The 11,783-nt window shown below is 43.5% G+C and overlaps 2 protein-coding genes across 7 annotated transcripts; one reads left to right on the plus strand and one right to left on the minus strand.

Moving 5' to 3' along the window:
* Window positions 1-45: 45 nt before the first annotated feature.
* On the minus strand, window positions 46-2,210 carry LOC115768567 (probable ATP-dependent RNA helicase DDX47). Its single transcript, XM_030713191.1, has 4 exons — window positions 2,134-2,210; window positions 1,756-2,065; window positions 1,437-1,695; window positions 46-1,158 (listed from the first exon to the last, which is right to left on the minus strand). The coding sequence occupies exons 2-4, from the start codon at window positions 1,960-1,962 to the stop codon at window positions 59-61; spliced, it is 1,566 nt and encodes a 521-aa protein (XP_030569051.1). The 5' UTR covers window positions 1,963-2,065; window positions 2,134-2,210; the 3' UTR covers window positions 46-58.
* Window positions 2,211-2,386: 176 nt separating this feature from the next.
* On the plus strand, window positions 2,387-11,783 carry LOC115768566 (intersectin-1). 6 transcript variants are annotated; one of them, XM_030713186.1, is made up of 12 exons: window positions 2,387-2,464; window positions 2,719-3,265; window positions 3,842-4,264; window positions 4,325-4,758; window positions 4,820-5,093; window positions 5,153-5,300; window positions 5,356-5,619; window positions 5,690-6,646; window positions 6,922-7,161; window positions 7,247-7,520; window positions 7,591-7,764; window positions 11,413-11,781. In XM_030713186.1, exons 2-12 carry the CDS (start codon window positions 3,102-3,104, stop codon window positions 11,754-11,756), a joined length of 3,696 nt encoding a protein of 1,231 aa, XP_030569046.1. In that variant the 5' UTR covers window positions 2,387-2,464; window positions 2,719-3,101; the 3' UTR covers window positions 11,757-11,781. The 6 variants fall into 6 exon arrangements, with proteins under 6 accessions (XP_030569046.1, XP_030569048.1, XP_030569045.1 ...); XM_030713188.1 differs by lacking the exon at window positions 6,922-7,161 and having other exon boundaries at window positions 11,413-11,783; XM_030713185.1 differs by lacking the exon at window positions 2,387-2,464 and having other exon boundaries at window positions 3,102-3,265; window positions 11,413-11,782.

The raw sequence follows: 11,783 nt of genomic DNA on the forward strand, positions 1-11,783 counted from the left end.
CTGTGTATATCAATTATTATTTTTTTTATTAAATTACATTACTAAATAAACTTAAAGGCTAGTTTCTCTTTTTGCCCCGGCTCCAATTCTTTTTCGCTCCGCCGCCTCCGCCACGGCCAGCCCCCGCACCCTTGCCCCTATTACCCCCCATGGGCTTCATGCGCTTGCGCGCCCCCGTGAACTGCTCCGAATCATCGATGTCGGCGGCAGCACGCTTGCCCCCCTTGCCGCCTTTGTAGCCCTTGCTATCCTCCAGATCCTTGAGTTCCAGCTTGGCGGTGCGCTGCGCCTCGGCGACGCGCTCCTGCAACGCCATGACCTCGTCCTCCTCGCACTTGTAGAGCGGCAGCTGTTTCCCGAGCAGCTGCTCAATGCGCTGATACAGCTCAATGTCGTACTGGGTGACCATGGTGATGGCCTGGCCGGAGCGACCGGCACGCGCCGTCCGGCCCACACGATGTATGTAGTCCTTGCTGTGCGTGGGTATATCGAAATTGATCACCACATCGACATGGGGTATGTCCAGGCCACGTGAGGCCACATCCGTGGATATCAAGATGGAGCGATTCTTCGCCTTGAATTTGTTCAGAGCCGCCAGACGCTTGTTCTGGGACATCTGGCCGTGCAGCGGTATGGCGGCGAGTCCCAAGGCGCGCAGCATCAGCGCCGTCTTTACGGTATTGTTACAGGTGCTGCAGAAGATCATGAAGCTGTTGCCCGCCAGTTCGTTGAGGATGTGCACCAGGTACACATCCTTATATTTGACTGGTATGAAGAGATAATACTGCTGCAGCTGATCCACCGTTTGGTATTTGTTGGACACCTCCACCTTGACGGGATCCTTGAGTGAGGCACGCTGCAGCTTCTTTACCTTCTTGGTCATCGTCGCGCTGAACAGAAATGTGCGCCGTTCGCGCGGCAACACCTTCAATATCTTGTCCAGCTCCACCTCAAAGTCCATGTTGAGTATGCGATCAGCCTCGTCCATGACCAGGTACTTGATGGCCTTCAGATTGAAGCCCTTCAAGTTCTCCAGATGATCCACCAGACGACCGGGCGTCGCAATGATAATGTGCGGCTTCTTCGCCAACTGCAAACCCTGCGCCACCATGTCCATGCCGCCGACCACGACGCAGCATTTGATGCCGATGCCGCTGCCTGTGGAGCAGGAAATGGGAAATATTTTTAGCAAAGGGCAAATCGCTGGCGTTCATACTTATAGTACAGCTAATTTACTCAGAGGTAGTGACGAATAAAGAAATAATAATTTCATATTTTCGTTGAAGAACATAAAATCAAAAAGGGTTTCACATCATTGTGGACATGTATGTATATACAGTGGCGGCAATTATATTAGCAACACTCATTTAAAGAGTGCCCAATTGCTTGGCCGCCACTGTATATATATATATGGAAATTTATAACTGTACACTCACCCAGCGCCTCGAACTGTTCGCCTATTTGGAAAGCCAATTCACGTGTGGGCGTCAGCACCAAGGCAAAGTAGCGCTGCGGATTCTCGAGCAGAGCATGCAAAATGGGCAAAGCAAAGGCGCCCGTTTTGCCCGAACCGGTTTCGGCCAGGCCAATGACATCTTTGCCCTGCAGTGCAACAGGTATCGCCTCCTTTTGAATTTTAGAGGGCGCCTTCCATTTCAGCTCCTCGCACGCCTTGCACAACGTGTCATTTAAGCCCTACATTTGGGTAAACTCCGTTAAAGTATGAAATTGACTTGGCTATTTTGAGAAATTTACTAGATCTTTCCATGTCAGCGGCTGGTCGTCTTTGGGAGCCTCTTCTGCTTCGTCCGCCTCATCGGGGTCACTTGTGTCTGGTTCTTCAGCATTTCCAGCGCCATCTTCTTCGGCGTCGGCATCCTCTTCAATTTCTTCTTCCTCGCCGCTTAGCTCTTCATCGCTTGTTTGCAATTGCGTTTGTTCATCTTCTGAAGTTTCCGACATTTTGTTACATATTTTATTCGCCGTTGCTTTAGCGGATATTACCAGTCGCCACACGTGCTCGCACAGAAAAGAACGCTGCGTTGGATAATGTGGGAGACGTGAGCTATCGAAAATGTATCGATTGTAATTTGCTTTGGCGGCAACCCTAAATGAGGATGTGGCGATATTTACTTCACATGTGGCTATATATCAGGATCACATTTTCGCCTAAATTATTTCCAACGCCATAAAATGCGAGCGCGTAGAGCTTGCTTTTTATTAGATCGTGAACCATTGCTATACATTTATGCATAAAACTAGTAAAAACTGGAACCAATTTATATTGCAAGCGGTCTTCAGTAGCCCTGAACTAGTGAATGAACAAGGTAGATCAATGGTGATTCATTTGGCTCGTTCACCTGAGGGATAGTTCGTTTTGCTTGGTTCGTGAACAATTAATTTGCACGACAAAACGAAGTTAAAAATAACAAAAACTTAAAAAAATTTAGTGTTCAAATGAAAAGTAAGCACTTGCAAGAGCACCACATTGCACATACAACTACAGCAGACAGTTGAATAAGAAATCAATACCGAAACTCGGTAAAGATGGATTTTTCGGGCAATCAAAACGCCCACCAAATATACGAGCGACAATTCCGATACAACTGAAACATTTACAAATGTGACGAGGTGTTAATTTGTTGTTATCTGCTGTAGTTGTTGCTGTTAGTTAAGCCAGTGATGATGTGTTTTTAACAATTTGCAATTGCATTTTAGGTAAACCATAAAAATCCATTGTGAAAAATTGTGGGGTGGTGGGAGCAAAACGGATACTCAATAGTAAAAAGAGCGTAAGCCAGCGCGAGCGAATGTGTGTGTGTGTGTGCACATTGGAGAGGAGCATGACATGTATTTGATGTGTACTCAGCGGCCGAAGAGAGCGCATTAAACAAGAACAAAACACACACACACAACTGCGAGAAAGCTTGTTGTTGTTGTCGGTGTGGGGGAGTCAGAGTCGGTTAGACGAGAAATACACGGCGTAAAGCGTGTGTGGATAACATAAAACATACACACACACACGTACACATTTGTAGCAAGCAGAAAATTTTGCGAAGCCCGCACTCCACATAGGGACACACAGCAAAAAGGGCAACAAAATGAATCCGGCAGTGGATGCGTGGGCTGTTACCCAGCGTGAGAAGCTCAAGTATCAGGAGCAGTTCAAAGCGCTGCAACCGCAGGGCGGCTTTGTGACCGGAGCCCAGGCGAAAGGATTCTTTTTGCAGTCGCAGCTGCCGCCGTTGATCCTGGGTCAAATATGGTAAGTAACGGAACTGACTCACTTGTTATGTATTTATTACATCTATCGGCAATGCAACGCTGCTGGCAAGATAAGAACAGAACAACAACAGTTATTTTGCTGACGTTTTGTTTTGTTCTGGTTTTCATTGATATGAATTAGAGATGTGTCTTTGGGCAACTGTGCGTGCGCTCATGCTTAAGCACGACTCACGCTATTATCATAAAATTTCGTGACGAAAAAATTAAAAAAAAAATGTTCATCTTCTGGTGCAGCGGTTGATCAAAAATTAGAAATACAAAAAGTTAGAATTGTCAAAAATAAAAATAAATAAATTATATGTAATTTTTCGTTCATTGTAAGACATTTGTATATAAATTTTTGGAAAAACTTCACCAAATTGCTTAATAGAAATTATATTTTACCAAAATTTAAAATGTATAAATTAATCCCAAGTTCGAATTTATTGGAAATTGAATTAGGCTGTCAAATAAATTTAACACTAAGAAATTTATACAAATAGCTCAAATAAAAACTCTCCCACTCACGACTCACGCACACATCTCTAATATGTTGTTTGTTGTATTTCATATGCAGGGCACTGGCTGACACGGATTCCGATGGAAAAATGAACATCAATGAGTTTAGCATAGCTTGTAAGCTTATCAATCTGAAGCTGCGAGGCTTGGAGGTGCCCAAAACGTTGCCGCCCACATTGCTCAGCTCTCTAACGGATGCGGCTGCCATTGGCGGTCCGACGCCCACAATGACGCCACGCGGTTCGACCAGTTCAATGAGTCCAATGGATCCGCTCAAAAGCATTGCTGCAGCTGTGCCGCCGGCTGTGCCCGTTGCTATTGCTGCTCCTCCAATTGTGGTGCCACCGATTCCGGCTCCAGTTCCAGTTCCGGTGGTGCCCATTCCAGTTGCTGTGCCTGCAGCGATTGTCTCGCCACCGCAAAGCAATCCATCTAGTCGGCATATGTCCATCTCGGAACGCGCGCCCTCCATTGAATCTCCGTGAGTATATCATGAATTCTACACATTTTGTGAGCCTCTTTTAATCGCCTCCATTCACAGTCAGGGCGAGTGGGCCGTGCAGGCGGCACAGAAACGTAAATATACGCAGGTATTCAATGCCAATGATCGCACCCGTTCCGGCTACTTGACGGGCGCCCAGGCGCGAGGTGTTCTTGTACAGAGCAAATTGCCGCAGGTGACGCTGGCGCAGATCTGGACGCTGGCCGATGTCGATGGCGATGGGCGGCTCAGCTGCGATGAGTTCATCTTGGCCATGTTTCTGTGCGAGAAGGCCATGGCTGGCGAGAAGATACCCGTTAGCCTGCCACTCGACTGGGTGCCGCCCAGCTTGCGCAAGATCAACAAGTCGCGACCGGGCTCCGTGTCTGGCGCAGGTTCACGTCCCGGCTCGCAGCCCGCCTCGCGGCATACGTCGGTCTCTTCACAGGGCGCCGTCATGTCCGATGCGGATCCACTTGCGGGCTTGCCGCAAAGTAAGTATTGCCTAAGGAAATATAAATAATAAAGTCTAACAATTGTCTACCCTTTGTCCAGCTTCATTTGAGGATAAGCGCAAGGAGAACTATGAGAAGGGCAAGGTGGAGCTGGATCGCAGGCGCAAGCTTATGGAGGATCAGCAGCGCAAAGAGCGAGAGGAGCGTGAGCGTAAGGAACGCGAAGAGGCGGACAAGCGCGAGAAGGCGCGACTGGAAGCCGAGCGCAAGCAGCAGGAGGAACTGGAGCGTCAGCTACAGCGCCAGCGTGAAATCGAGCAGGAAAAGGAGGAGCAGCGCAAGCGCGAACTGGAGGCCAAGGAGGCAGCTAGAAAGTGAGTGCGATTTGCAAAGGAAAAACTTACGAAAAACTTATTAATGGTGCCTTTGACAGGGAGCTGGAGAAGCAGCGCCAGCAGGAATGGGAGCAGGCACGCATTGCCGAAATGAATGCACAAAAGCAAAGGGAGCAGGAACGCGTGCTCAAGCAGAAGGCACACAACACTCAACTGAATGTGGAGCTCAGCACGCTGAACGAGAGGGTGAGTAGCTACTCTCACCATATTCCACCAGAGCTAACGCAGTTCTCTCTCGCAGATTAAGGATCTGTCGCAAAAGATTTGCGATACACGCGCCGGGGTGACCAATGTCAAGTCCGTGATCGATGGCATGCGCACCCAGCGCGACACTTCGATGAGCGAAATGGCCCAGCTGAAGGTGCGCATTAAGGAGCAGAACGCCAAGCTGCTGCAGCTAACACAGGAGCGCGCCAAGTGGGATGCCAAGAGCAAGTCGAGCGGCGGCATTGCCGGCGACACGACACAGCAGGAGCAGCTAAACGCCGCCTTCGCGCACAAGCAGGTGGGCAACTGGGCAAATATATATATATCAGGAAAAATATAAATTTTGTTAACTCCAATCTCGACTGCAGCTACTGATCAAGCAGATCAAGGACAAGGTGGTTAACATTGAAAAGGAAATCGAATCCAAGAAGGAGGATCTCAATTCGAACGATGTGACCATGCAGGAGCTCAAGGCCGAGCTCGCTGCGCTGATTACCAAATGCGAGAATCTGTACAAGGAGTACGACGTAGAGCGCACCGCGGTGCTGGAATTGAAATATAATCGCAAGAACGAAGCAGCCACAATCAGCGCCACCTCCGCCTGGGATACGGGCAGCGCCTGGGGCGGCTCTGCGGCCAGCGGCGTGCCCGCAGCCGCAGCTGTTGATGCCTATGCCGGCTATGGCCTAAGCATTGACACAGTTGCTGCTGCCGATGCTGTTGTCGATCTCAGTGGACCGGCGCCGGAAGGTTTCGTTAAATATCGCGCCGTTTACGAGTTCAATGCCCGGAACGCTGAGGAGATTACGTTTGTGCCAGGCGATATAATACTGGTGCCATTGGAACAGAACGCCGAACCCGGCTGGTTGGCTGGTGAAATAAACGGCCATACCGGCTGGTTTCCCGAGTCCTACGTGGAGAAGCTGGAGGTGCAGTCAATGGCATTGGCAACAGCAGCGGCAGTGGCAGTGCCAGATGTTGTCGAGCCCGCGACCCAAACCGACAGCTACTTGGACAATAACGCCTTGGCGGCACAGCCAGAGCTGGCAACAGCGACTGTTGCTGCTGCTGCTGCAGGCGATGTCGAATACTATATAGCCGCATATCCTTATGAATCCGCTGAGGAGGGTGACCTGAGCTTTGGCGCCGGCGAAATGGTCATGGTCATCAAGAAGGAGGGCGAATGGTGGACGGGCACCATTGGCAATCGCACCGGCATGTTCCCATCGAACTATGTGCAAAAAGCGGATGTCGGCACAGCCACAGCTGCCAATGCAGTTCCAACTGCTGTCGAGCCCGAGCCCGAGCCCGAGCCCATCGAGCAGGTGAGTCGCTAAAATGGTCACAATTAATACAAGAAATATAATTTGACTCCGGTTTGTCGAAGCTGAAATGCCCTTGCAGTTAAATTGAAATGTTTTCTAATCAGATCTATATCTATTTGAATATAGTCAGAAATATCCCCACTGCAATGGCATACAAATAGCTCCTAGTCGTGTTTTAACCATATCCATGTGCTCATCTACTAATCCAATGCTTTTCATTTGCTAAACCCCAATCATCTCGATAAACACACATCATGCTGCTCGCTCTCGTCCAGGAGGTCACACCGAATGGCATTAATGCTGTTGCCGCTGCCGCTTATGCTGCTCAGCCAGAGGCGCCAGAGTCGATCCAACCGCAGGCACAGTCACAGCCACAGGCGGTTGAGCTGGAGGAGTCGCATACAATCGAAGATCTTGACATTGAAGTATCGCAGATAAACACACAAAACAAGACACAGAGCGAACCGGCCGAAAGCTACAGCCGGCCCATGTCACGTACTTCTTCCATGACACCCGTAAATAGTTGACCTACATGCGCCCAAACATTTCCAACGCCATAAAACTTCACTAACCACCATTCCTTTCACTTTTGCTTTGCAGGGCATGCGCGCCAAGCGTTCGGAGATAGCACAAGTAATTGCACCATATGAGGCCACCAGCACGGAGCAGTTGTCGCTGACGCGCGGCCAACTGATCATGATACGCAAGAAGACCGACTCCGGCTGGTGGGAGGGTGAGCTGCAGGCCAAAGGCAGACGGCGTCAAATCGGCTGGTTTCCCGCCACCTACGTCAAGGTGCTGCAGGGCGGACGCAACAGTGGACGCAATACGCCCGTTTCCGGCAGTCGCATTGAGATGACCGAACAGATTTTGGGTTGGCTATACAAAATACTTGAATTAATTACAAATTTAAAACAATTGTTAATTGTTTTGTGCTTTTGCAGACAAGGTGATTGCTCTCTATCCGTACAAAGCACAAAACGACGATGAGCTCTCGTTTGACAAGGACGACATCATCAGCGTACTGGGCCGCGATGAGCCGGAATGGTGGCGCGGCGAGCTGAACGGCCTCTCCGGTCTGTTTCCCAGCAACTATGTGGGTCCATTTGTCACGTCCGGTAAGCCAGCGAAAGTGAACGGCACTAAAACACAGTGAATCTCCACGAGAAACGACAACAAAAATCCACAACCATGACGATGCTTTACACGTAGTTTCATCCCCAGCTCGCGCTCTCTCGCACACATTCCAGTTTAGATTTTGTTTTTTGCTCAAATTATATAATTTCTTCTGGTTATCGAATAAGTAAAGCCAATTTGTTCTCGCCACGCCTAACGTCTTGAAAGCTAGTTTATCTTATGATGTTTAGTTCTAATTTGTTGCAATATGATCTAATTATCTGTATATGTATATTGTTAATTGTTATTATTTAGTTGTTTAGCAATTATTTAATTTTAAGTTAAAAGTACCGCAGCCCAAACACCTTTGTATCCTTGTTAGCCAATCTTTAGCTTTAATTTGATATTGATTTGCATTTACATGCATATATACACACATTATATACATATTTATACATTTACCTTACGTACATCTTGTGTATTTAGTAGTCCATTGATTTTGTATTTATTTTGTGTAATTTTTTGTACTTTTACCTGCTATTATTTATACATTTATACACCTACATATGTTTATGCTGTACATAAAATCGAAAAACTAAAATCTAATTACAATATCATTTGAATTGTATACTCTTTGCACTGCGGCGCACAGGAAACGTATAACGAGCCATCGGGTTTGGTCTTTAAGCGACGCTAGGAATACGCCACAACAAGAACAACAACCAGGTCCAGTAGGATCCATAGATAGTATTAAGTTTGTCAAGAAATTATCCAAAATGTTGTCGAAACTTAGCGAGCATTTGGTTCTGATTTATTTTCAATCTTTTCTCACAATCATATTCCATTCGAAAATTGAATTCAAATTGAAGACTCGCTCTATTTTCTGGACTGTTATCTTTCGTTTTCATATTTCGAACAGCTTTTTAGTTTTATGTATGGATATTTTGGGGAAGTTGTTGAAAAATACTAAGGATTGATATTTTGTGTTTGGAATTATTCCGAAGTTCTCCTACATCATAGAATCAAATGTGCAACTTTAATGGAAATGCCATATATGTAATCAATCAAATTACCATACAAATTACAAATCGCAATCGAAATCAAGTTACATATAAACATATTTAAAAATATATATATATATATATACATACTATGAGATAAAACATATATCAAAGGCAATTACAGTTCTGTTCTATTAGATGTGTTTAAAACCCAATGCATACATACTATATATATATAAATTTAAAGTGTTTTTTTCCCCAAGAAATATCCAAAAATAAGAAAGAAAAAAAGAAGAAGAAATATACATATACTAACTACCTACAAAAATACACATATATAATGATGATGGTTTTCTGTGTTTTCCAATAATATGCGCATGTATTTGTATATAATATATAACTAATATTAATTGTTAACTAAATACTAAGCAACAAGACCATTCACAATTAAAAAAAAGATAATTACTTCACGGAGGAGAAGGCTTAGAAGCACACATACGACAGCAGTATTGGTATTAGTTATAACTTCTTCAATTTGCTTAATAATATATATATATGTGTATTTAATTTGTTTAACAAATTGTTTTAATTGTTTACTACTTTAAGCGCCTAATTCAACTGCCATAATGAAATTAGTTTGATTCGTTTGCCAGCAAAAAGTTATCAGCAGCATTTACAGCGCGCATTCAATTTGCAAGCAGAGTTGTCAGCAGCATTTACAGTTGATTGTAAAAAAAAAAAAAAAACAAAGTGTATAAAACGCGTTCGATTTGAATTGCAATTAGCTACATATTAACATGATATTGAACATATACTCGATTTATACAAATAGCTATATTATGTTATGTTCTGTTATTAGTACTAAAATATATATATGTATTGTATCTATGCTATATCTACAAAAGCACACACTCTCGATTGCCTTTCAAGATGATAACCAACATATAACTTGTTATTGCATTAAACAAAAACTATACATAATATGCATCTATAGGCCCTAAAACTACTTATTAAAAAGAAAAAACGAAACCCGAATCAATTAACCAAAAAAACAAAAAAAAAAACACTTGCCTAAGCTCGAAATTGAAATTCTTTTCAGTTTTCGCAAGTGTTTAGCTGAGACATATTTACATACATCTGTAGCTATATTGTTGGGTTGATTATGAATTATTAAAAAAAAAAAAAAAAAAAAATATGAAAGCTATATATATATATTTAGCATAAACTACAAATTTCTTTAGCAAAATGTTAAATAGAGGCAAAACAAAAAGAAAACTATTTCTGTTTAACTTAAGTATGGGCTGCGCTTTTCTTATAGAGCCAAACACACACACACACACACACACACACACACACACACACACACACACACACACACACACACACACACACACACACACACACACACACACACACACACACACACACACACACACACACACACACACACACACACACACACACACACACACACACACACACACACACACACACACACACACACACACACACACACACACACACACACACACACACACACACACACACACACACACACTTGCATACATATAATGCTCATATACGCGTATTTGTTTTAATCGTTAAAGCGTTCATGAATTTAACTAAGCATTAAAAGAAATATCAAACCGAAAAAAGAAAAAGAAAGAAAAATTCAAAAGAAAAATAAATAGCTAAAATTGATATATGTACGCAACAGTGTGGCCAGCTCAAATTTAGCTATTTTCAGCCGAAAAAGTTAGATTTCAAGCTAGTTTGGCTTTTTCTGGCTACTCAACGGACAATTCAGCTTTTTCAATCTATTCTTAACACTGGATTCAGTTACATTTTCTAAGCTGCAGTTGGCAACACTGGTGCGCATTAGCTAGCACACACACACACACACACACACACACTCACACAGACACACAGACACACTTGAAATGCGAAATGATGACCATCGATATACATATTTACCTACATACTAACATACAGATACATATGCATACATATACATATATACATAACAAAATATGTCGGGAATTCTTGTTAATCGCATACATATAACAATACATATATATAGAGAGAGTTCTTCAAGAAATGCAAAAATTAAAACAAAAAAAAAAAAACATTTAACATATTAAACTATATCAGTTTCAAATGAAATAAGATTATGAAATTACAAAAAAAAAAATAAATAAATAAATAAAAAAAAATAAAAACAAAATTAACACATATTTGGTGAAATAAATGTATAAACGGAATTAAAAAAAGAAACAAAAAATATATATATATATCTGAGCATTATTTAGTGGCGGCTTCTCAAAGGGAATTCCAGAGATTTATATTCAAATTTTTAATGTGATTTCGATTAAAATTAAAATTAAAATTTGAAAAATTTTCTTTTTTTTGGCTTAAAAAATTTATGAATAAAAAAAATAATAAAAATAAAAAAAAAATAGAATTTTTAATAAACACTTTTTCCAAGTTTTAGAATATTGCAAAAATCAAAGCTGGAAATCACATTCAAATCAATTCATGAAAATCTCTGGAAAACTGCATTTATTTTTTTTTTCTGATTTTAAATATATACAATTTATTGTTTGTTTTGGTTTTCGATTCTCTAGATATTCGTCTTCTGTACTTACGCAGTGCCCCGACTTGAAATCCAAGCAGCGCAGCAGCCCGCAAAATCGAACCAGATCGCGCGTCGTCCGCTGCAGCGACTCTGGCAGCACTGGCGCCAGCCAGCAGCCGCGCCCAGCGTTGCCATACCGGACGAACGTTTGCGCGGCAAAGTGCAATCAGTGCACATAACAAAGCGCAGCAATGGCCAATTGATGGGCTGTGCCTATGTCACGTTCGAGTGCAATGAGCTGATGGCCAGGGCCATGCTGCAGGAGGATCAGGATAATCGTCTGCTGGGCCGTGACGTCATCATGGACTGGCAGCTGCCCAAGAAGCGCAGCAGCATGCAATGGCGCTGCTGGTGCTGACCTCTCTCGCCATTTATAATAATTATC

This window comes from Drosophila novamexicana, unplaced genomic scaffold (assembly GCF_003285875.2).
Source record: "Drosophila novamexicana strain 15010-1031.04,08,12 unplaced genomic scaffold, DnovRS2.1 tig00001834-arrow-arrow-pilon, whole genome shotgun sequence".
In the NCBI taxonomy this organism is placed as follows: domain Eukaryota; kingdom Metazoa; phylum Arthropoda; class Insecta; order Diptera; family Drosophilidae; genus Drosophila; species Drosophila novamexicana.